We start from the raw sequence: 26,479 nt of genomic DNA on the forward strand, positions 1-26,479 counted from the left end.
CCTATGTACCTACCTACCTACCCACCCACCCACCCACCCACCCACCTATTTACCTACCTACCTACCTACCTACCTATTTACCTACCAACCTATTTACCTACCTACCTATTTAACTACCTACCTATTTACCTACCTACCTATTTACCTTCCTACCTACCTATTTACCTACATACCTACCTACCTACCCACCTACCTACCTACCTACCTACCTATTTACCTACCTACCTATTTACCTACCAACCTATTTACCTACCTACCTATTTAACTACCTACCTATTTACCCACCTACCTACCTACCTATTTACCTACCTACCCACCTACCTATTTACCTACCTACCTACCTATTTACCTATTTACCTACCTACCTATTTACCTCCCTACCTACCTACCTACCTACCTACCTACCTATGTACCTACCTACCTACCCACCCACCCACCCACCCACCCACCTATTTACCTACCTACCTACCTACCTATTTACCTACCAACCTATTTACCTACCTACCTATTTAACTACCTACCTATTTACCTACCTACCTATTTACCTTCCTACCTACCTATTTGCCTACCTACCTATTTACCTACCTACATATTTACCTACATACCTACCTACCTACCCACCTACCTACATACCTACCTACCTACCCACCTACCTACCTACCTATTTACCTACCTACCTACCTACCTACCTACCCACCCACCCACCCACCCACCCACCTATTTACCTACCTACCTACCTACCTATTTACCTACCAACCTATTTACCTACCTACCTATTTAACTACCTACCTATTTACCTACCTACCTATTTACCTTCCTACCTACCTATTTACCTACCTACCTATTTACCTACCTACATATTTACCTACATACCTACCTACCTACCCACCTACCTACCTACCTACCTACCTACCTATTTACCTACCTATCTATTTACCTACCAACCTATTTACCTACCTACCTATTTACCAACCTACCTATTTACTTACCTACATATTTACCTACATACCTACCTATTTACCAACCTACCTACCTACCTATTTATCTACCTACCTATTTACCTACCTACCTACCTACCTACCTACCTACCTACCTATGTACCTACCTATTTTCCTACATACCTATTTACCTACCTACCTATTTACCTACCTACCTACCTGTTTACCTACCTACCTACCTACATATTTACCTACCTACCTATTTACCTACCTACCTACCTACCTACATATTTACCTACCTATTTACCTATTTACCTACCTACCTACCTATTTACCAACCTACCTATTTACCTACCTACCTACCTATTTAACTACCTACCTACCTATTTACCAACCTACCTATTTACCTACCTACCTACCTATTTACCAACCTACCTATATACCTACCTACATATTTTCCTACATACCTACCTACCCACCTACCTACCTACCTATTTACCTACCTACCCACCTACCTATTTACCTACCTACCTATTTACCTATTTACCTACCTACCTATTTACCTCCCTACGTACCTACCTATTTACCTACCTACCTACCTACCTACCTACCTATGTACCTACCTATTTACCTACCTACCTATTTTACCTACCTACCTCATTACCTACCTACCTATTTACTTACCTACCTACCTACCTATTTACCTACCTACCTACATATTTACCTACCTACCTACCTATTTACCTACCTACCTATTTACCTATTTACCTACCTATTTACCTATTTACCTACCTACCTATTTACCTACCTACCTACCTACCTATTTACCTACCTACCTACCTACCTATTTACCAACCTACCTATATACCTACCTACATATTTACCTACATACCTACCTACCCACCTACCTACCTACCTACCTATTTACCTACCTACCTATTTACCTACCTACCTACCTATTTACCAACCTACCTATTTACCTCCCTACCTCCCTACCTATTTACCTACCTACCTATTTACATACATACCTACCTATTTACCTACCTATTTACCTACTTACCTATTTACCTATTTACCTACCTATTTACCTATTTACCTACCTACCTATTTACCTACCTACCTATTTACCTACCTACCTATTTACCTACCTACCTACCTATTTACCAACCTACCTATTTACCTACCTACCTACCGACCTACCTATTTACCAACCTACATATTTACCTACCTACATATTTACATACATACCTACCTACCCACCTACCTACCTATCTACCTACCTATTTACCTACCTACCTATTTCCCTACCTACCTATTTTCCTACCTACCTATTTACCTACCTATTTACCTACCTACAGGTTATGGAAGATTCATTTTTTTTGTATTTTTCCAGTAAGTTTCCTGAAGGAGAACGACTCCATTTCTATGTCAAACATAATCAAACAAAAACACTCAATATTATGGTAATTTATGCAAAAACACTACAGTAAATACTACATTATAGTACAATCCACAAAAATACTACAGTAACTTCTACAGTATAGAGCAGTCCGAAAAAATACTACAGTAAATACTACAATATACTACAATCCCAAAAACATTACAGTAAATACCACAGTGATTCAGAGGGGTTGGGTTAAATACAGAAGACACATTTCAATTGTACAGCTGACTAGGTATCCCCCTTTCCTTTACAGTATACTACAATCCGCAAACAACTACATTCATTACTATTGTACCTATATATTTTTTTTAAATACCGTATTTATACTATAGTTAACTGTAAATACTACATCATACTACAGTTGTCCAACATTAGCTCAATGCTCTGCTATGAGTAGACAACATCTTGGCAAAGTTACTGGATCAATACAAGCTGGTTTTGCTCTTCAGGAACAATACGTTGGAGCAGACAAGCTAATACATTTTGTTCTGATGCTGTCAAGGATCTACGGGCCTAAATCAGACATAAAGAAGGAGACACTTGAATACACTGACAGACGGTTTCCAAGAAGAGCAGCCCTTGTCTCTCTCAAGAGCTTTTCCATTTGATAGATGTCATGTTCCTTCCATTCCCAACAGAAGTGGACAAATCCATCTGCGGCCCCACAGAATGTCTGTGTGCGAGTGAGTGTTTGTGTGTGTGCATGTGTGCATGTGCATGATCTTACGCACGTTCCCTACGTGTGTGTTTATTGAACCGGCTTAGTTCAACAGTACATTTTGTCATAGCTGTTGAGAATTGAGCATAGAGGAATTGGTGGTTGAGCTATAGCTAGCAGTTTGTGAGGCCAAGAGAATGAATCAGGGAGAATGAGTGTGCCCTGGTTGCGTCTTAAATGGCCCCCTACTCCCTACAGTATGTAGTACACTTCTTTTGACCAGATCCTTATGGGTTTTCTGATGGGCCCTGGTGAAAAGTACTTATTAGGGAATAGGGTGCCATTTGGAACACAACCATAGTCCACAGAAAGATGACCCACTATGGGAGTCAACATGGCACAGGGAGGCAAACCTCTTTCTCTTCACATTATCATCTACCCCCCACGTCCATTACCTACCACTGTGTTGGCTCATTGCATCAACTATATAGTAGCTTCCCAATGAATTGAGGGTAGAGGGGGCCAACATGTCCTAGATATGCTGTTTACAAGTGAAGTACACAGATACACATATGGATTAACACACAGACACACCCCAAACACAAAATGACTGACTCACGCCACGTGGCTCTTAAAGCCTTTTTTCACCTTAGCATTTAACACCATAGTACCCTCCAAACTCGTCATTAAGCTCGAGACCCTGGGTCTCGACCCCGCCCTGTGCAACTGGGTCCTGGACTTCCTGACGGGCAAACAACAACAAATCCAACAAAACAACAAATCCACCCCGCTGATCCTCAACACTGGGGCCCCACAAGGGTGCGTTCTGAGCCCTCTCCTGTACTCCCTGTTCACCCATGACTGTGTGGCCACGCACGCCTCCAACTCAATCATCAAGTTTGCAGACAACACTACAGTGGTAGGCTTGATTACCAACAACGACGAGATGGCCTACAGGGAGGAGGGAGGAGAAAATAACCTCACGCTCAATGTCAACAAAACAAAGGAGATGATCGTGGACTTCAGGAAACAGCAGAGGGAGCATCCCCCTATCCACATTGACAGGACAGTAGTGGACAAGGTGGAAAGTTTTAAGTTCCTCGGCGTACACATCACGGACAAACTGAAATGGTCCACCCAAACAGACAGCGTGGTGAAGAAGGTGCAGCAGCGCCTCTTCAACCTCAGGAGGCTGAAGAAATTTGGCTTGTCACCAAAAACACTCACAAACTTTTACAGATGCACAATCGAGAGCATCCTGTCGTACTGTATCACCGCCTGGTACGGCAACTGCTCAGCCCACAACCGTAAGGCTCTCCAGAGGGTAGTGAGGTCTGCACAACGCATCACCGGGGGCAAACTACCTGCCCTCCAGAACACCTACACCACCCGATGTCACAGGAAGGCCAAAAAGATCATCAAGGACAACAACCATCCGAGCCACTGTCTGTTTACCCCTCTATCATCCAGAAGGCGAGGTAAGTACAGGTGCATCAAAGCAGGGACCGAGAGACTGAAAAACAGCTTCTATCTCAAGGCCATCAGACTGTTAAACAGCCATCACTAACATTGAGTGGCTGCTGCCAACATACTGACTCAACTCCAGCCACTTTAAAAATGGAAAATTGATGTAAAAAATGTATCACTAGCCACTTTAAACAATGCCACTTAATATAATGTTTACAAACTCTACATTACTCATCTCATATGTATATACTGTACTCTATACCATCTACTGCATCTTGCCTATGCTTTTCGGCCATCGCTCATTCATATATTTTTATGTACATATTCTTATTAATTCCTTTAGACTTGTGTATAAGGTAGTTGTTGTGAAATTGTTAGGTTAGATATTACTGCATGGTCGGAACTAGAAGCACAAGCATTCCGCTACACTCGCATTAACATCTGCTAACCATGTGTATGTGACAAATAAAATTTGATTCGACCTGCCTAGATAGTGCTGTAGTACACTGTAGCATTTCCTGTAGCTGACTCACAATGCTTCCTGTTTATGTGTCTATTCTGGTTCAATTGACAGGCCACTGCAGGGTTAACTTTCATCACATCACACTGTAGCGTACTCAACCGCCCCCCCCTCCCTCCCCCCCGCTCCAGGGCTGGGCCGAACCCTCTTAACCCTCTGGAGTTCCCCTCTCGCCTCGACGGCTGGTCAGCCTTCTGCAGACCTCCTCTCTGTAGCGCTGGAGCCCTGCAGCCCCTCTGCTTGAATCTTCACTTTAAGAGCCCCCCCCCCCTCCCCCGGGGGTTCTCGCTCTCTCTCTCTCTCCCTCTCTCTCTCTCTCTCTCTCTCTCTCTCTCTCTCTCTCTCTCTCTCCCTCTCTCTCTCTCTCTCTCTCTCTCTCTCTCTCAATTTAAATTCAAAGGGCTTTATTGGAATGGGAAACATCATTTCTAATTGTTTATTTCACATTTGTTTATTTTAAATTGCACTTGCTTTGGCAATGTAAACATAACAATAAACATTACACTCATAAATGTTTTAAAATAATATTAAATGTTATATTATGGCTAGTGTTGTAAAAATGCAAATAGTTTAAGTACTAAAAAATAAATAAACATAAATATGGGTTGTATTTACAATGGTGTTTGTTCTTCTCTGATTGCTTTTCAAATTCCTTGTGAGCTGTGTAATCTGAGGGAAATATGTGTCTCTAGTATGGTCATACATTTGGCAGGAGGTTAGGAAGTGCAGCTCGGTTTCCACCTCATTTGGTGGGCAGTGTGCACATAGCCTGTCTTCTCTTGAGAGCCAGGTCTGCCTATGGCAGCCTCTCCCAATAGCAAGGCTATGCTCACTGAGTCTGTACATAGTCAAAGCTTTTCTTAGTTTTGGGTCAGTCACAGTGGTCAGGTATACTGCCACTTTGTACTCTCTGTTTAGGGACAAATAACATTCCAATTTGCTCTGTTTTTTTGTTAATTCTTTCCAATGTGTCAAGTAATGATCTTTTTGTTTTCTCATGATTTGGTTGGGTCTAATTGTGTTGCTGTACTGGGGCTCTGTGGGGTCTGTTTGTGTTTGTGAACAGAGCTTTGATGGCTTTGTTATGGAAGGTTTGGGAATGGCTTCCTTTTAGGTGGTTGCAGAATTTAACGGCTCTCTTTCAGGATTTTGATCATTAGTGCGTATCGTCCTAATTCTGCTCTTCATGCATTATTTGGTATTTTACGTTGAACACAGAGGATGTTTTTGCAGAATCCTGCATGTGTAGCCGATGCGAAATTGCTAGCTAGTTAGCGGTGGTGCGTGCTGGTAGCGTTTCAATCGGTGACGTCACTCGCTCTGAGACCTTGAAGTAGTGGTTCCCCTTGCGCTGCAAGGGCTGTGGCTTTTGTGGAGCGATGGGTAACGATGCTTCGAGGGTGACTGTTGATGTGTGCAGAGCGTCCCTGGTTCGCGCCCAGGTCGGGGCGAGGGTACGGACGTAAAGTCTAAACTGTTACACATGCATTGTCTCAATTTGTTGTTTGTGAGTGGACCCCAGACATCACAACCATAGAGGGCAATGGGTTCTATACCTGATTAAAGTATTTCTGGCCAGATCCTATTTGTTGATGATGAATTTTATCTTCCTTTTCACTATTTTCACTCATACACACCTGGGTCTACTATGAGACACACTTTTCAGTATACATGACCTCCTAAGCAAATATATTTCTGTGCCCTAATGTGTCAGCAGTAACAGATGCATGTTTTCCCCCAGAGCCCCTAAAAGACCACTACTCTCCCGGGGTTAAGTCAACATTAGCTAAGGAACACATGGAGCTCACTTCCTCCTCGGTTTAATATCGAGTGCTTGAGACTCAACGGGAACCAAGAGGCAATTTTCTTGAGCCTGATTTATATTCTAACGTATTAATTGACAATTACAAATGGTTTCAGCTGGGGGGGATACTGAGACTAAATTAATGGAGAAATAACTGATGTCTGTCCAAATCTCAGTAGGGGTGTAGGGTCCACTGGAGGTTGTCCACAGGCAGCCAGGCTAGCACCCTATTCCCTATGTAGTTTACTAGTTTTGACCAGGACAAAAGAAGTGCACTATATAAGAATAGGGTGCCATTTGGGATACAGACACCGTCTTCACAAAGTTAATCAGAGAACAGTGGAGAACAGTGCAATTAGACCTTACTTTATCTCCTGGTGGATATCCCCAGCTAGTATCCCCTCTAACCTACTCTCTGGTCTAAGGTACTCTCAAGGTTTCTTTCTACCCAAGGTGTTATTGCTCGCCACTGTCTATCGCCTCTGCTCGCCCTCCTTGGGGCGTAGGCCCGCATTGCTGTTAGTAAGCACTTTGTCCCAAATATATCTATAAAAAGCACTATTCAAATAAGACCTGATATGACATGATGACCCATTGTCCCCCCCACTATCTCTCTCTCTCTCTCTCTCTCTCTCTCTCTCTCTCTCTCTCTCTCTCTCTCACTTTATCTGTCTCTCTCAGGTGAGGAATGACTTGACCAATGAGCTGGAAAAGGCGGACATCCAGATCGCTGACACCGAGAGCTTCTCCAACGACCCCTGTGTCAACGTCAAGAAGCTGAAGGTGAGTGATCCACAGAACCTGTTAGAGTACAGCATAGGTACTTAGTGTACTGTGGAACCAGACCAGAACCCCTTAGGAATGAAAGTAATGAGTGTCTCATGGTGATCTTGATATTACTGTAGTGGCACCCGGAATGTTTCTAAGACCTTCCTGTCTAAGACCTTCCAGGAGTAAATGAACTGGAGGTCACACACATCAGATGTACTGTATGCCCTAAATGGTTTTATCATCTCTTGCGTTATACAGTACCAAGACCAGTATTCCTCTTCCTCAATACTGGTTGACACTGGTGTGTCTTAATGTGGTTATGTCAGTAGTTCTGAGAGTTTGGACAGTTACCCATAATGACCTGCTGCTGTTATTCACACACACACACTAGCTGTGAGCCTGTGAGCCCAAAGTGGAGCTGCAGTGGCCGATTATAGTCTTAGACAACACTGTCTAACGCCCTCACTCCCCAGGCTTCTCAGCCCTCACAACACTGTCTAACGCCCTCACTCCCCAGGCTTCTCAGCCCTCACAACACTGTCTAACACCCTCACTCCCCAGGCTTCTCAGCCCTCACAACACTGTCTAACTCCCTCACTCCCCAGGCTTCTCAGCCCTCACAACACTGTCTAACTCCCTCACTCCCCAGGCTTCTCAGCCCTCACAACAATGTCTTAACGCCCTCACTCCCCAGGCTTCTCAGCCCTCACAACACTGTCTAACGCCCTCACTCCCCAGGCTTCTCAGCCCTCACAACACTGTCTAACGCCCTCACTCCCCAGGCTTCTCAGCCCTCACAACACTGTCTAACGCCCTCACTCCCCAGACTTCTCAGCCCTCACAACACTGTCTAACGCCCTCACTCCCCAGGCCTCTCAGCCCTCACAACACTGTCTAACGCCCTCACTCCCCAGACTTCTCAGCCCTCACAACACTGTCTAAGCCCCTCACTCCCCAGGCTTCTCAGCCCTCACAACACTGTCTAACGCCCTCACTCCCCAGGCTTCTCAGCCCTCACAACACTGTCTAACGCCCTCACTCCCCAGGCTTCTCAGCCCTCACAACACTGGCTAAGCACCTCACTCCCCAGGCTTCTCAGCCCTCACAACACTGTCTAACATCCTCACTCCCCAGGCTTCTCAGCCCTCACAACACTATCTAAGCCCCTCACTCCCTAGGCCTCTCGGCTCTCTGATCAACTCACATCACATAAGAGCTGGCGAAGCCTCACACAGACACTCTCTTTCTCTCTCTGACACGCACACACACACACACGCACAAGCACACACACACAAACACACACAGAGAAAGATAACTATGAGCCTTTCTATAATATACATGTACTTGTGTAAAGCTGGCATTTTAAACTGAGAGTTAAAAATGCAAATTATCCGTCATCTCGCAATGCTTTAAAGCCCTCTCTTTGGAGCGGGACAGGCTGTGACAGCTCTGACACATGATTGGATAGCTCCTCTCTCATCTCTCCATTCGGTTGCCTGTCCCCCTGTTTCCATGTAATGTGATAAGAAGCGGTGACACATATCAGTCAGTCTGGAGGAGGAAGTGTTGCCATGGCGTCTGGTATGATGTGTGTAGCCACCAATAGACTGTAGTTCACATCTGCAGTAGTGATGGGATTCCTAGAGAGAGAGCGGCAGTCAGATGCTGTCCACGGTGATGAAAGAGACCACCACCATACCACCATCAGATAGGAACTGTACTGTACAGGGGCCGAAACAGACAACCACCATCAGATAGGAACTGTACTGTACAGGGGCCGAAACAGACAACCACCATCAGATAGGAACTGTACTGTACAGGGGCCGAAACAGACAACCACCATCAGATAGGAACTGTACTGTACAGGGGCCGAAACAGACAACCACCATCAGATAGGAACTGTACTGTACAGGGGCCGAAACAGACAACCACCATCAGATAGGAACTGTACTGTACAGGGGCCGAAACAGACAACCACCATCAGATAGGAACTGTACTGTACAGGGGCCGAAACAGACAGCCACCATCAGATAGGAACTGTACTGTACAGGGGCCGAAACAGACAGCCACCATCAGATAGGAACTGTACTGTACAGGAGCCGAAACAGACAACCACCATCAGATAGGAACTGTACTGTACAGGGGCCGAAACAGACAGCCACCATCAGATAGGAACTGTACTGTACAGGGGCCGAAACAGACAACCACCATCAGATAGGAACTGTACTGTACAGGGGCCGAAACAGACAACCACCATCAGATAGGAACTGTACTGTACAGGGGCCGAAACAGACAGCCACCATCAGATAGGAACTGTACTGCACAGGGACTGTTTCTCTTGTGTGTCTGTGTGTCTCTTTCTTTCTCTTTATCTCCCATGCACTCTTTCTTTCCTCACTCGCTCTCTCTCTCAATTCAATTCAATTTCAATTGAAAGGCTTTATTGGCATGGGCAACATATGTTATGATTGCCAATGCAAGTGAAGTCTCTCTCTCTCTATATATATATATACATATCTCTCGCGCTGTTTCTCTTTTTCTCATATACTCTATCTCCCATCTCTCTGTCTCTCGCTCTCTTTCATATTCACTTGTCTTTTTCTCTCCTTTTCTCTCTCTCTCTTTTTTTCCATATGTCTCTCTCAGGGGCGCCTGCACGCACACACACGCACACACACACGCACACACACACACACACACACACACACACACACACACACACACACACACACACACACACACACACACACACACACACACACACACACACACACACGCACGCACACAAAGTAAAACTCCTCAGAATGGATTAAGAACAGAGAGGTAGCTGTCAGGAGCACACCACAGGAAACTCATGTGTCTGTGGAGAAGCTGTGGCCATGTACCAGAGGTGTATACATTAAGAACTAACTGGAAGAAAACGTGACGAAAAATAAAATGACTAACCTACACTTTTCCAATATCAAACACTAGTTTTCGTTGCAAAACGTTTTGCTATAGGTTTGCTACGGTGTGCACTCATGAATAAACTGACTCCAGCCATATCACAAAACCCACTAACATCTTCAATGGAATTACTGTTTGATCAACTAAAGATAATACTGACAATCAAACCAAGACTCTGCAATAACCAACACTGCTACTTCCAGCACTAATACCATTACTAGTGTGTCAGACACTTTATTGCCTGTTAGGGCATAACCATTTTTGGAGCCACACGTCATTGTCCACTCGGCAACATTTCCCTACCTGTGCTTTCAAATTGATGTAGTACCTTTGGTATTCCAAATCCCTGAATAGCTGAGAACTGCAGTATGTGTTTCTCATAACACTGCTGCCTCTGGTTCTAACTCATCAGTATCACACCTCTTCTCACAACACTGCTGCCTCTGGTTCTAACTCATCAGTATCACACCTCTTCTCACAACACTGCTGCCTCTGGTTCTAACTCATCAGTATCACACCTCTTCTCACGACACTGCTGCCTCTGGTTCTAACTCATCAGTATCACACCTCTTCTCACAACACTGCTGCCTCTGGTTCTAACTCATCAGTATCACACCTCTTCTCATAACACTGCTGCCTCTGGTTCTAACTCATCAGTATCACACCTCTTCTCACGACACTGCTGCCTCTGGTTCTAACTCATCAGTATCACACCTCTTCTCACAACACTGCTGCCTCTGGTTCTAACTCATCAGTATCACACCTCTTCTCACAACACTGCTGCCTCTGGTTCTAACTCATCAGTATCACACCTCTTCTCACGACACTGCTGCCTCTGGTTCTAACTCATCAGTATCACACCTCTTCTCATAACACTGCTGCCTCTGGTTCTAACTCATCAGTATCACACCTCTTCTCACAACACTGCTGCCTCTGGTTCTAACTCATCAGTATCACACCTCTTCTCATAACACTGCTGCCTCTGGTTCTAACTCATCAGTATCACACCTCTTCTCATAACACTGCTGCCTCTGGTTCTAACTCATCAGTATCACACCTCTTCTCATAACACTGCTGCCTCTGGTTCTAACTCATCAGTATCACACCTCTTCTCACAACACTGCTGCCCCTGGTTCTAACTCATCAGTATCACACCTCTTTGTTTAGACTAATCCAGTGGTTGGATGGCAATACATCTCCTAATGTTTATGTAATACATCTCCTAATGTTTATGTAATACATCTCCTAATGTATCTGTAATACATCTCCTAATGTATCTGTAATACACCTCCTAATGTATCTGTAATACACCTCCTAATGTATCTGTAATACATCTCCTAATGTATCTGTAATACATCTCCTAATGTATCTGTAATACATCTCCTAATGTATCTGTAATACATCTCCTAATGTATCTGTAATACATCTCCTAATGTATCTGTAATACATCTCCTAATGTATCTGTAATACATCTCCTAATGTATCTGTAATACATCTCCTAATGTATCTGTAATACATCTCCTAATGTATCTGTAATACATCTCCTAATGTATCTGTAATACATCTCCTAATGTATCTGTAATACATCTCCTAATGTATCTGTAATACATCTCCTAATGTATCTGTAATACATCTCCTAATGTATCTGTAAGACATCTCCTAATGTTTATGTAATACATCTCCTAATGTATCTGTAATACATCTCCTAATGTATCTGTAATACATCTCCTAATGTATCTGTAATACATCTCCTAATGTATCTGTAATACATCTCCTAATGTATCTGTAAGACATCTCCTAATGTTTATGTAATACATCTCCTAATGTATCTGTAATACATCTCCTAATGTATCTGTAATACATCTCCTAATGTATCTGTAATACATCTCCTAATGTATCTGTAATACATCTCCTAATGTATCTGTAATACATCTCCTAATGTATCTGTAATACATCTCCTAATGTATCTGTAATACATCTCCTAATGTATCTGTAATACATCTCCTAATGTATCTGTAAGACATCTCCTAATGTATCTGTAATACATCTCCTAATGTATCTGTAATACATCTCCTAATGTATCTGTAATACATCTCCTAATGTATCTGTAATACATCTCCTAATGTATCTGTAAGACATCTCCTAATGTTTATGTAATACATCTCCTAATGTATCTGTAATACATCTCCTAATGTATCTGTAATACATCTCCTAATGTATCTGTAATACATCTCCTAATGTATCTGTAATACATCTCCTAATGTATCTGTAATACATCTCCTAATGTATCTGTAAGACATCTCCTAATGTTTATGTAATACATCTCCTAATGTATCTGTAATACATCTCCTAATGTATCTGTAATACATCTCCTAATGTATCTGTAATACATCTCCTAATGTATCTGTAATACATCTCCTAATGTATCTGTAATACATCTCCTAATGTATCTGTAATACATCTCCTAATGTATCTGTAATACACCTCCTAATGTTTATGTAATACATCTCCTAATGTATCTGTAATACATCTCCTAATGTATCTGTAATACATCTCCTAATGTATCTGTAATACATCTCCTAATGTATCTGTAAGACATCTCCTAATGTTTATGTAATACATCTCCTAATGTATCTGTAATACATCTCCTAATGTATCTGTAATACATCTCCTAATGTATCTGTAATACATCTCCTAATGTATCTGTAATACATCTCCTAATGTATCTGTAATACATCTCCTAATGTATCTGTAATACATCTCCTAATGTATCTGTAATACATCTCCTAATGTATCTGTAAGACATCTCCTAATGTTTATGTAATACATCTCCTAATGTATCTGTAATACATCTCCTAATGTATCTGTAATACATCTCCTAATGTATCTGTAATACATCTCCTAATGTATCTGTAATACATCTCCTAATGTATCTGTAATACATCTCCTAATGTATCTGTAATACATCTCCTAATGTTTATGTAATACATCTCCTAATGTATCTGTAATACATCTCCTAATGTATCTGTAATACATCTCCTAATGTATCTGTAATACATCTCCTAATGTATCTGTAATACATCTCCTAATGTATCTGTAATACATCTCCTAATGTATCTGTAAGACATCTCCTAATGTTTATGTAATACATCTCCTAATGTATCTGTAATACATCTCCTAATGCCTTATTATAAGATCAGGGTTCTTCAACTGTCTCCTGTCCTGGAGAGCTATTGAGTGGGCAGGTTTTTGTTACAGCCCAGCACTAACACACAGGATTAAACTGGTCACGGTCCAGACTGAATACCACATCGGTCAGTCGGTTGTTTGACCAAGTGTTTTAGTGTTGATCATTAGACAATGTCCATTATTAGATCTAGTAAAGGCTCTTGCTATGGAGTAATCATCAAAGCCAGACGTGATGGTACTGTAATGGGTAAGACAGTGTCAGTCTATTAAACAGATAGACGTGCTCATGAACAGGCCTAGTTTGCCTCATACAGGTTGTGTCCCAAATAGCATCATTTGGCCATGTGCCCTTGTCAAAGTAGTGCACTATATAGGGAATAGGGTGGCATTTGAGACTTAGCCCCAGATTTTAGTAAAGCCATGTAATCATGCCTAGTGTTGTGTTACACATCCTCATTGTGTTTGTAGTGTTACTACATTAACCCAAGAGTAAAGTGACTAACAGCATCGCCAACATGGATTAATCAACCGTCTGGGAAGCTGCTGCCATTGGTTAATACATACTGTACTGTAACCACCTGACTTGAAAGTGAATAAGAATAGCCATTACAAAAGTCCATCCCAGAGACCAGCAGGACCCAAACAGAACAACCTTTAAGCAGCTACCTGCAACAGTTCCACCTGCAACAGGTCCACCTGCAACAGTTCCACCTGCAACAGTTCCACCTGCAACAGTTCCACCTGCAACAGGTCCACCTGCAACAGTTCCACCTGCAACAGTTCCACCTGCAACAGTTCCACCTGCAACAGGTGCCACATGTCAATTAGAGACCACTAGTACACATTTAGAATTCTCACAATAAAACTCTGAGACATTCAGTCCAGGGACCATTTTTCCAACCGCGGGACCCAATCTGATGACCAATCCCCCCCTGGTTCCAGGGCAGAGGATGGTGGATATTATCACGTCTCTCTGGGACGGTATTGTCCATATTCAGTTCCCTCACAGCTGGAGACATTTGAGTTAAGTGCCTTCCTCCAGGGTACAGGGGCACCATTCAGGCCTGGGAGGAACAGAGCCCTACGAGAGCCAGGTTCAAGACGAGCCAAGGGGCTCTGAAAATGACAAGTGTCTGCAAAGCAGAGTGGTCCACAAAGAACCCCCAACTACTCTGCTTTCTCCCAGCATGCACTCTGGCTCTGATGAGTACGGTCCACCATGGCATTGTAGGTATTGTGGGGAAAAGTGGCCTTTTGATTGGGGTTTCTGTAGCGATAAGGGAAAGCAGGTGGCGACTGTGGACCACACGCCATGCAGGGTTGTACGGATGGAAAATCACCCATGGAGGTACTATAGAGGTATAGAGGGCTGTTACGGCTAATAAACCTATATAATTCGTGGCTACAGCATTGGCATTTCAAGACCCTTTTCATTTTGTAAGGCATTGGATGTGTGTTTTACTTTGACCCATAAACAACCTAGAATTACATGACCAGAAATACAGAAGTGGTTGATTTTTCATCGCATTTTATTTCCCGTTGGAATTATGTTCTGAGTGTGTTACGCATAGCGTGTTTATTGGATCTAAAACATACTGATATGTAGCATTATAATCCTATTTAGTTCATCCAACACCCTGAGGCCATTGGAGCTGTGATGACAGAGGCTTGTGACTCCCCACTGATAAATGGATATGTGACATATGTAGAATGTCTCAGCTTGGCTTGAGTAACGGTCTATTGAACTTGAATCATTATTCAGTATAAAGGGTCAGATCCAAGGCGCAGAGAGACACAGCTGGTGTTTTGGCAGAGTGAATGGCAGAACTTGTATTAGTCACTAATCAGAGGACACACAGGCTAAGATAATGCATTTGTATTGTTAACCATCTACAGAGCCTTCAGAAAGTATTCACACCCCTTGACTTTTTACACATTTCGTTGTGTAACCATGTGGGATTCAAATGGATTTAATTGTCATTTTTTTTCAACAAAGTGGAAAGAAAATTCTCTATATAAATGTTTTACATTTATGGTAAATAAAACACTAATATACTGTATCTTGATTAGATACGTATTCAACCCCCTGAGTCAATACCTTTGGTAGCGATTACACCCGCCCACAACCGCAGGGCTCTCCAGAGGGTGGTGCGGTCTGCAAAACTACCTGCCCTCCAGAACACCTAGAGCACCCGTTGTCACAGGAAGACCAAAAAGGTCATCAAGCACAACAACCACCCGAGCCACTGCCTGTTCACCCTGCTATCATCCAGAAGGCGAGGTCAGTACAGATGCATCAAAGCTGGGACCGAGAGATTGACAAACAGCTTCTATCTTAAGGCCATCAGACTGCTAAACAGCTACCACTAACTTGACTTTAAATCATTGGCCACTTTAATAAATAGATCACTAGTCACTTTAATAATGCCACTTTAATAATGTTTACATATTTTGCATTACTCATCCCAAATGTACAGTCAGGCAAAAAAGTGGTTGAAGTGTACCTATGATGAAAATTACAGGCCTCTCTCATCTTTTTAAGTGGGAGAACCTGCACAATTGGTGGCTGACTAAATACTTTTTTGCACCACTGTATATACTGTATTATATACCATCTATTACATCTTGCCTATGCTGCTCATCCATATATTGATATGTATATATTCTTATTCCATCCCTTCACTGCGATTTGTGTGTATTAGGTAGTTGTGGAATTGTTAGATTACTTGTTAGATATTACTGCACTGTCAGAACTAAAAGCACAAGCATTTCGCTACACTCACATTAACATATGTTAACCATGTGTATGAGACCAATAACATCTGTTAACCATGTGTATGAGACCATTAACATCTGTTAACCATGTGTATGTGACCAATAACATCTGCTAACCATGTGTATGAGACCATTAACATCTGTTAACCATGTGTATGAGACCATTAACATATGTTAACCATGTGTATGAGACCAATAACATCTGCTAACCATGTGTATGTGACCAATAACATCTGCTAACCATGTGTATGTGACCAATAACATCTGCTAACCATGTGTATGAGACCACATTTTTTGCAGGTTTACTTTAGTGCCTTATTGCGAATATTATGGAATATTGTTATTCTGTACAGGCTTCCTTCTTTTTACTCTGTCATTTAGGTTAGTATTGTGGAGTAACTACAATGTTGTTGATCCATCCTTAATTATCTCCTATCACAGCTCTCTAACTGTTTTAAAGTCACCATTGGCCTCGTGGTGAAATCCCTGAGCTGTTTCCTTCCTCTCCGGCAACTGAGTTAGGAAAGGGGCCAGTATCTTTGTAGTGACTTGGTGTGTTGATACACCATCTAAAGTGTAATTAATAACTGCACCATGCTCAAAGGAATGTTCAATGTCTATTTATATTTTCTTTCTACCCATGTACCAATAGGTGTCCTTCTATGCGAACCTTTGGGGAACCTCCCTGGTCCCTGATTGAAAATGTGCTTCAAATTCAATGCTTGACTGAGGGACCTTACAGATAATTGTATGTGTGGGATACAGAGATGAGGTAGTCATTAAACAATCATGTTAAACACCATTATTGCAACTTAGTACGTGAATTGTTAAGCAAATGTAGGCCTGCCACAACATAGGGGTTAAATACTTATTGGCATTTCAGCTTTTCATTTTGTATTAATTTGTAAACATTTCTAAAAACATAATTCCACTGACATTATTGGGTATTGTGCAAAGATCAGGGACACAAAATCTAAATGTAATACATTGAATAAAATGTAGGCTGTAACACAACAAAATGTGCAAAAAGTTGAGGGGTGTGAATACTTTCTAAAAAGAGTGAAACGTTTACAGTTGAAGTTAGTTAATTTTACTGATGACAAAATAATGTATGTTGTGAAATATATGTATATGTATGTATGTATATGTATACCACCGTTCAAAAGTTAGAAATGTCCTTGTTTTAGAAAGAAAAGCACATTTTTTAACATCAAATTGATCAGAAATACAGTGTAGATATTGTTAATGTTGTAAATGACTATTGTAGCTGGAAAGGGGAGATTTTTAATGGAATATCTACATAGGTGTACAGAGGCCCATTATCAGCAACCATCACTCCTGTGTTCCAATGGCACGTTGTGTTAGCTAATCCAAGTTTATCATTTTAAAAGGCTAAATGATCATTAGGAAAAAAAAATGCAATTATGTTAGCACAGCTGAAAACTGTTGTTCTGATTAAAGAAGCAATAAAACTGTCCTTCTTTAGACTAGTTGATTATCTGGAGCATCAGCATTTGTGGGTTCGATTTACAGGCTCAAAATGGCTAGAAACAAAGAACTTTCTTCTGAAACTCGTCAGTCTATTCTTGTTCTGAGAAATGAAGGCTATTCCATGTGATAATTTGCCAAGAAACTGAAGATCTCGTACAACGCTGTGTACTGTACTACTCCCTTCACAGAACTGGCCCAAATCAGAATAGAAAGGGGAGTGGGAGGCCCCGGTGCACAACTGAACAAGAGGACAAGTACATTAGAGTGTCTCGTTTGAGAAACAGACGCCTCACAAGTCTTCAACTTGCTTCATTAAATAGTACCTGCAAAACACCAGACTCAACATCGATAGTGAAGAGGCGACTATGGGATGCTGGCCTTCTAGGCAGTTCCTCTGTCCAGTGCCTGTGTTATTTTGCCCATCTTAATCTATTCTTTTAATTGGCCAGTCTGAGATATGGCTTTTTCTTTGCAACTCTGCCTAGAAGGCTACCATCCCAGTTGCCTCTTCACTGTTGCCGTGCTTTTTAATGGTGTAAGGGGAAATTATTTATCGGAAATGGCAAAGAACTGTTCACCCATACTGTGGTTAGCTGGTTAGAAACACAGTTGAAGTCGGAAGTTTACACACACTTAGGTTGGAGTCATTAAAACTAGTTTTTCAACCACTCCACAAATTTCTTGTTAACAAACTATAGTTTTGGCAAGTCGGTTAGGAATTCTACTTTGTGCATGACACAAGTCATTTTTCCAACAATTGTTTATAGACAGATTATTTAACTTATAATTCACTGTATCACAATTCCAGTGGGTCAGAAGTTTACAAACACTAAGCTGACTGTGCCTTTAAACAGCTTGGAAAAATCCAGAAAATGATGTCATGGCTTTAGAAGCTTCTGATAGGCTAATTGACATCATTTGAGTCAATTGGAGGTGTACCTGTGGATGTATTTCAAGGCCTACCTTCAAAGGCCTACCTTCAAACTCAGTGCCTCTTTGCTTGACATTATGGGAAAATCAAAAGAAATCAGCCAAGACCTCCACAAGTCTGGTTCATCATTGCAAGGAATTTCCAAACGCCTGAAGGTTCATCTGTAAAAACAATAGTACGCAAGTATAAACACCATGGGACCACGCAGCCGTCATACCACTCTCCTAGAGATGAACATACTTTGGTGCGAAAAGTGCAAATCAATCCCAGAACATCAGCAAAGGACCTTGTCAAGATGCTGGAGGAAACAGGTACAGAAGTATCTATATTCACAGTAAAACGAGTCCTATATTGACATGAAAGGCCTCTCAGCAAGGAAGAAGCTACTGCTCCAAAACCGCCATAAAAAAAGCCAGACTACGGTTTGCAACTACACATGGGGACAAAGATCATACTTGTTGGAGAAATGTCTTCTGGTCTGATTAAACAAAAATAGAACTGTTTGGCCGTAATGATCATTGTTCTGTTTGGAGGAAAAAGGGGAGGCTTGCAAGCAGAAGAACACCATCCCAACCGTGAAGCACTGGGGTGGTAGCATCATGTTGTGGGGGTGCTTTGCTGCAGGAGGGACTGGTGCACTTCACAAAATAGATGGCTTCATGAGGGAGGAAAATTATGTAGATGTATTGAAGCAACATCTCAAGACATCAGTCAGGAACTTAAAGCTTGGTCACAAATGGATCTTCCAAATGGACAATAACCCCAAGCATACTTCCAAAGTTGTGGCAAAATGGCTTAAGGACAACAAAGTCAAGGTATTGGAGTGGCCATCACAAAGCCCTGACCTCAATCCTATAGAAAATGTGTGTGCAGAACTGAAAAAACGTGTGCGAGCAAGGAGGCCTACTAACCTGACTCAGTTACACCAGCTCTGTCAGAAAGAATGGGCCAAAATTCACCCAACTTATTGTGGGAAGCTTGTGGAAGGCCACCCGAAACATTTGACCCAAGTTCAACAATTTGAAGGCAATGCTACAAATACTAATTGAGTGTATGTAAACTTCTGACCCACTAGGAATGTGATAAATGTGATAAATCATTCTCTCTACTATTATTCTGACATTTCACATTTTTAAAATAAAGTGGTGATCCTAACTGACCTAAGACACGGAATTTTTACTAGGATTAAATGTCAGGAATTGTGAAAAACTGAGTTTAAATGTATTTGGCTAAGGTCTGTGTAAACTTCTAACTTCAACTGTACATCCTCAGTCGAACAGACCTTTTCTAGACTTGATACATGTGTTACTACCTTAGTGTACATCCTAAATGGCACCCTGTTCCCTACATAGTGCCCTTCTTTTGACAGAGCCAATAGGGGATAGGGAGAAGGGTACCAGTTGTGTTTTGATAGACATGCGCACTCCCGCATTCGAGTCAAGCATTACTCCTACCCCCTTCCTTCCTGTATCAAGATTTAATCACATGATTTTGTGTGATTGTATGGGTTGGGGAGGTCTATGCAGTTCACCACCATGCAGAGTGGTGACAGACAGATTGCTCTTGTCAGAGGCAGAGACGGGAACCTCACACTTCAAACCTCGCTACTCAAAGCTCCTGCTACTTTGAGGAGGTGGTGAACTATTTACTGACTCAATCATGCTAGCATGTGCTCTCAATTCCATGTAGATCTCTCCTCCCTGGCCCTGTGGATAGGAAGTAATTCTCTGCGCTGACACTAATGGCTGTGTTGTTATGGATTGACACTTTGTGGCTTGATATTGCAGCCTCTGCCCTATAGCTAACAAAGAAACACCAAGTGTATATCTCAAATGGCCATTTGGGACTTTGCCCAGCACCTATATCTACACCATCAGACCAGTTCCCTGTAGCCCTTACACTGATGAGGTGACAGTTACCTGTAGTCCTTACACTGATGAGGTGACAGTTACTTGTAGTCCTTACACTGATGAGGTGACAGTTACCTGTAGTCCTTACACTGATGAGGTGACAGTTACCTGTAGTCCTTACACTGATGAGGTGGCAATTACACTGATACAGTGCCTTGCGAAAGTATTCGGCCCCCTTGAACTTTGCGACCTTTTGCCACATTTCAGGCTTCAAACATAAAGATATAAAACTGTATTTTTCTGTGAAGAATCAACAACAAGTGGGACGCAATCATGAAGTGGAACGACATTTATTGGATATTTCAAACTTTTTTAACAAATCAAAAACTGAAAAATTGGGCGTGCAAAATTATTCAGCCCCTTTACTTTCAGTGCAGCAAACTCTCTCCAGAAGTTCAGTGAGGATCTCTGAATGATCCAATGTTGACCTAAATGACTAATGATGATAAATACAATCCACCTGTGTGTAATCAAGTCTCAGAATAAATGCACCTGCACTGTGATAGTCTCAGAGGTCCGTCAAAAGCGCAGAGAGCATCATGAAGAACAAGGAACACACCAGGCAGGTCCAAGATACTGTTGTGAAGAAGTTTAAAGCCGGATTTGGATACAAAAATATTTCCCAAGCTTTAAACATCCCAAGGAGCACTGTGCAAGCGATAATATTGAAATGGAAGGAGTATCAGACCACTGCAAATCTACCAAGACCTGGCCGTCCCTCTAAACTTTCAGCTCATACAAGGAGAAGACTGATCAGAGATGCAGCCAAGAGGCCCATGATCACTCTGGATGAACTGCAGAGATCTACAGCTGAGGTGGGAGACTCTGTCCATAGGACAACAATCAGTCGTATATTGCACAAATCTGGCCTTTATGGAAGAGTGGCAAGAAGAAAGCCATTTCTTAAAGATATCCATAAAAAGTGTCGTTTAAAATTTGCCACAAGCCACCTGGGAGACACACCAAACATGTGGAAGAAGGTGCTCTGGTCAGATGAAACCAAAATTGAACTTTTTGGCAACAATGCAAAACGTTATGTTTGGTGTAAAAGCAACACAGCTGAACACACCATCCCCACTGTCAAACATGGTGGTGGCAGCATCATGGTTTGGGCCTGCTTTTCTTCAGCAGGGACAGGGAAGATGGTTCAAATTGATGGGAAGATGGATGGAGCCAAATACAGGACCATTCTGGAAGAAAACCTGATGGAGTCTGCAAAAGACCTGAGACTGGGACGGAGATTTGTCTTCCAACAAGACAATGATCCAAAACATAAAGCAAAATCTACAATGGAATGGTTCAAAAATAAACATATCCAGGTGTTAGAATGGCCAAGTCAAAGTCCAGACCTGAATCCAATCGAGAATCTGTGGAAAGAACTGAAAACTGCTGTTCACAAATGCTCTCCATCCAACCTCACTGAGCTCGAGCTGTTTTGCAAGGAGGAAAGGGAAAAAATGTCAGTCTCTCGATGTGCAAAACTGATAGAGACATACCCCAAGCGACTTACAGCTGTAATCGCAGCAAAAGGTGGCGCTACAAAGTATTAACTTAAGGGGGCTGAATAATTTTGCACGCCCAATATTTCAGTTTTTTATTTGTTAAAAAAGTTTGAAATATCCAATAAATGTCGTTCCACTTCATGATTGTGTCCCACTTGTTGTTGATTCTTCACAAAAAAATACAGTTTTATATCTTTATGTTTGAAGCCTGAAATGTGGCAAAAGGTCGCAAAGTTCAAGGGGGCCGAATACTTTCGCAAGGCACTGTATCAACGTCTAAAGTGCCGATATCACCGTTTATTTGAATGTGATAAGACGCTCATATATACCTATATAATACTATATAATAATATGATATATGTCCTTTAGCAGCGTATGGCTGGTCCTGGGAATTGAACCCAATATCCTGGCATTACAAGCTTCATGCTCTACCAACTGAGCTACAGAGAACCAACATGACAAAAATCCTCGCACTAGGACAGCTGTTACATTTGTTTAGGAATTGTTAATGTGGTGATATTTGCATAGCACATCTCATACTGCACAGTACAGAGTCTTCAGACAGAGCCTAGACTATGTATGTTATGCAAAGTGCACTATTGTGATGTGATTGCTGCTAATGATTAGCTGCTTGTAGCGGAAGGCTAACCCTTTTGTCTGTTATGCCATCTCTTTAGGATAATGACGTAAGGATCATTATCGGACAGTTTGATGAGAACCTGGCCTCCAAAGTATTCTGCTGTGTGAGTATTGTTTGTGTATATATATATACACACACACACACGCACACACACACACTCGCACACACTCGCGCACACACACACACACACACACGCACCCACGCATGCAGAAACACACACACACACACACACACACACACACACACACACACACACACACACACACACACACACACACACACACACACACACATCAAGTTGTCGAACATATAGGTGTGGCAGATGTTTCCCATGTATGGTATTATAACCATAACCACCATTATGAGTGTCAGTAAAATCTGAAATCCTATTCATATTGACATTAATGACTACCACTGACATGACTGTCTCAATGACCAGTGTTTTACAGAACAGCATACCACTGACATGACTGTCTCAATGACCAGTGTTTTACAGAACAGTATACCACTGACATGACTGTCTCAATGACCAGTGTTTTACAGAACAGCATACCACTGACATGACTGTCTCAATGACCAATGTTTTACAGAACAGCATACCACTGACATGACTGTTTCAGTGACCAGTGTTTTACAGAACAGCATACCACTGACATGACTGTCTCAATGACCAGTGTTTTACAGAACAGTATACCACTGACATGACTGTCTCAATGACCAGTGTTTTACAGAACAGCATACCACTGACATGACTGTCTCAATGACCAGTGTTTTACAGAACAGCATACCACTGACATGACTGTCTCAATGACCAATGTTTTACAGAACAGCATACCACTGACATGACTGTCTCAATGACCAGTGTTTTACAGAACAGCATACCACTGACATGACTGTCTCAATGACCAATGTTTTACAGAACAGCATACCACTGACATGACTGTCTCAATGACCAGTGTTTTACAGAACAGCATACCACTGACATGACTGTCTCAATGACCAGTGTTTTACAGAACAGCATACCACTGACATGACTGTCTCAATGACCAATGTTTTACAGAACAGTATACCACTGACATGACTGTCTCAGTGACCAGTGTTTTACAGAACAGCATACCACTGACATGACTGTCTCAATGACCAATGTTTTACAGAACAGCATACCACTGACATGACTGTTTCAGTGACCAGTGTCTTACAGAACAGCATACCACTGACATGACTGTTTCAGTGACCAGTGTCTTACAGAACAGCATACCACTGACATGACTGTTTCAGTGACCAGTGTCTTACAGAACAGCATACCACTGACATGACTGTTTCAGTGACCAGTGTCTTACAGAACAGCATACCACTGACATGACTGTTTCAGTGACCAGTGTCTTACAGAACAGCATACCACTGACATGACTGCCTCAGTGACCAGTGTTTTACAGAACAGCATACCACTGACATGACTGCCTCAGTGACCAGTGTTTTACAGAACAGCATACCACTGACATGACTGCCTCAGTGACCAGTGTTTTACAGAACAGCATACCACTGACATGACTGTCTCAATGACCAGTGTCTTACAGAACAGCATACCACTGACATGACTGTCTCAATGACCAGTGTTTTACAGAACAGCATACCACTGACATGACTGTTTCAGTGACCAGTGTCTTACAGAACAGCATACCACTGACATGACTGTTTCAGTGACCAGTGTCTTACAGAACAGCATACCACTGACATGACTGTCTCAATGACCAGTGTTTTACAGAACAGCATACCACTGACATGACTGTTTCAGTGACCAGTGTCTTACAGAACAGCATACCACTGACATGACTGTCTCAATGACCAATGTTTTACAGAACAGCATACCACTGACATGACTGTCTCAATGACCAGTGTTTTACAGAACAGCATACCACTGACATGACTGTTTCAGTGACCAGTGTCTTACAGAACAGCATACCACTGACATGACTGTTTCAGTGACCAGTGTCTTACAGAACAGCATACCACTGACATGACTGTTTCAGTGACCAGTGTCTTACAGAACAGCATACCACTGACATGACTGTTTCAGTGACCAGTGTCTTACAGAACAGCATACCACTGACATGACTGTTTCAGTGACCAGTGTTTTACAGAACAGCATACCACTGACATGACTGTCTCAGTGACCAGTGTCTTACAGAACAGCATACCACTGACATGACTGTCTCAGTGACCAGTGTCTTACAGAACAGCATACCACTGACATGACTGTCTCAGTGACCAGTGTCTTACAGAACAGCATACCACTGACATTGCTGTCTGTAATGATTAACAATGTGTCTAAGACAGATTACAATGTCAATGCAGACTGTTGTTTGACATAGAATAGGTACAAAGTGGGTGCTTGTGTGTTTGTGGGTGCACGCACGCCCCATGTATGTATGGTAGTGTGTGTGTGTAGTTGTTTGCATACACTGTATGTGGTGTGTGTTTGTAAGGACACACCTGTATGTGTGTGTACTAACCAAACATCCCTCCCCCAGGCGTACAACCTGAACATGTATGGTAGCAAGTACCAGTGGATCATACCAGGCTGGTACCAGGGCAACTGGTGGGAGCAGGCCAACTCCACCAACTGCACCACCAGGAAGTTGCTGACCGCTATGGAGGGATACATCGCTGTGGACTTTGAACCCCTCAGCGCCAAACAGGTCAAGGGGATCTCTGGAAGGGTGAGTGTTCCTGATAAGCATTTTGGTACACGGTATAGTGTATAACTGTTTTGCACCTGCGGGGTGAGGAATATTTACAAAATATTACCTCAACTCACACATACAGTGAGGGAAAAAAGTATTTGATCCCCTGCTGATTTTGTACGTTTGCCCACTGACACAGAAATGCTCAGTCTATAATTTTAATGGTCGGTTTATTTGAACAGTGAGAGACAGAATAACAACAACAAAATCCAGAAAAATGCATGTCAAAAATGTTATGAATTTATTTGCATTTTAATGAGGGAAATAAGTATTTGACCCCTCTGCAAAACATGACTTAGTACTTGGTGGCAAAACCCTTGTTGGCAATCAGAGGTCAGACATTTCTTGTAGTTGGCCACCAGGTTTGCACACATCTCAGGAGGGATTTTGTCCCACTCCTCTTTGCATTAAGGTTTCGAGGCTGACGTTTGGCAACTCGAACCTTCACCTCCCTCTACAGATTTTCTATGGGATTAAGTCTGGAGACTGGCTAGGCCACTCCAGGACCTTAATGTGCTTCTTCTTGAGCCACTCCTTTGTTGCCCTTAGGACGTTGACGGCTATTGTGGATGAAATGCTTGTACCTGTTGCTTTCTTTTTTGCTTATTAGCCACCGTGCTTCTACACCTGCATTGCTTGCTGTTTGGGGTTTTAGGCTGGGTTTCTGTACAGCACTTTGAGATATCAGCTGATGTACGAAGGGCTATATAAATACATTTGATTTGATTTGATTTGATTTCTTAGCCAAA

The 26,479-nt window shown here is 42.2% G+C and overlaps 1 protein-coding gene across 1 annotated transcript in view; it reads left to right on the top strand.

Moving 5' to 3' along the window:
- LOC110496654 (gamma-aminobutyric acid type B receptor subunit 2) overlaps window positions 1-26,479 on the top strand; it is a 432,145-nt gene that overhangs the window by 274,199 nt on the left and 131,467 nt on the right. Inside the window, exons 4-6 of the mRNA XM_036953439.1 lie at window positions 7,513-7,614; window positions 23,024-23,089; window positions 25,518-25,706. Coding sequence (XP_036809334.1) covers window positions 7,513-7,614; window positions 23,024-23,089; window positions 25,518-25,706 — 357 coding nt within the window. The remainder of the gene's footprint in view (window positions 1-7,512; window positions 7,615-23,023; window positions 23,090-25,517; window positions 25,707-26,479) is intronic.

This window comes from Oncorhynchus mykiss, chromosome 18 (genome assembly GCF_013265735.2).
Source record: "Oncorhynchus mykiss isolate Arlee chromosome 18, USDA_OmykA_1.1, whole genome shotgun sequence".
In the NCBI taxonomy this organism is placed as follows: domain Eukaryota; kingdom Metazoa; phylum Chordata; class Actinopteri; order Salmoniformes; family Salmonidae; genus Oncorhynchus; species Oncorhynchus mykiss.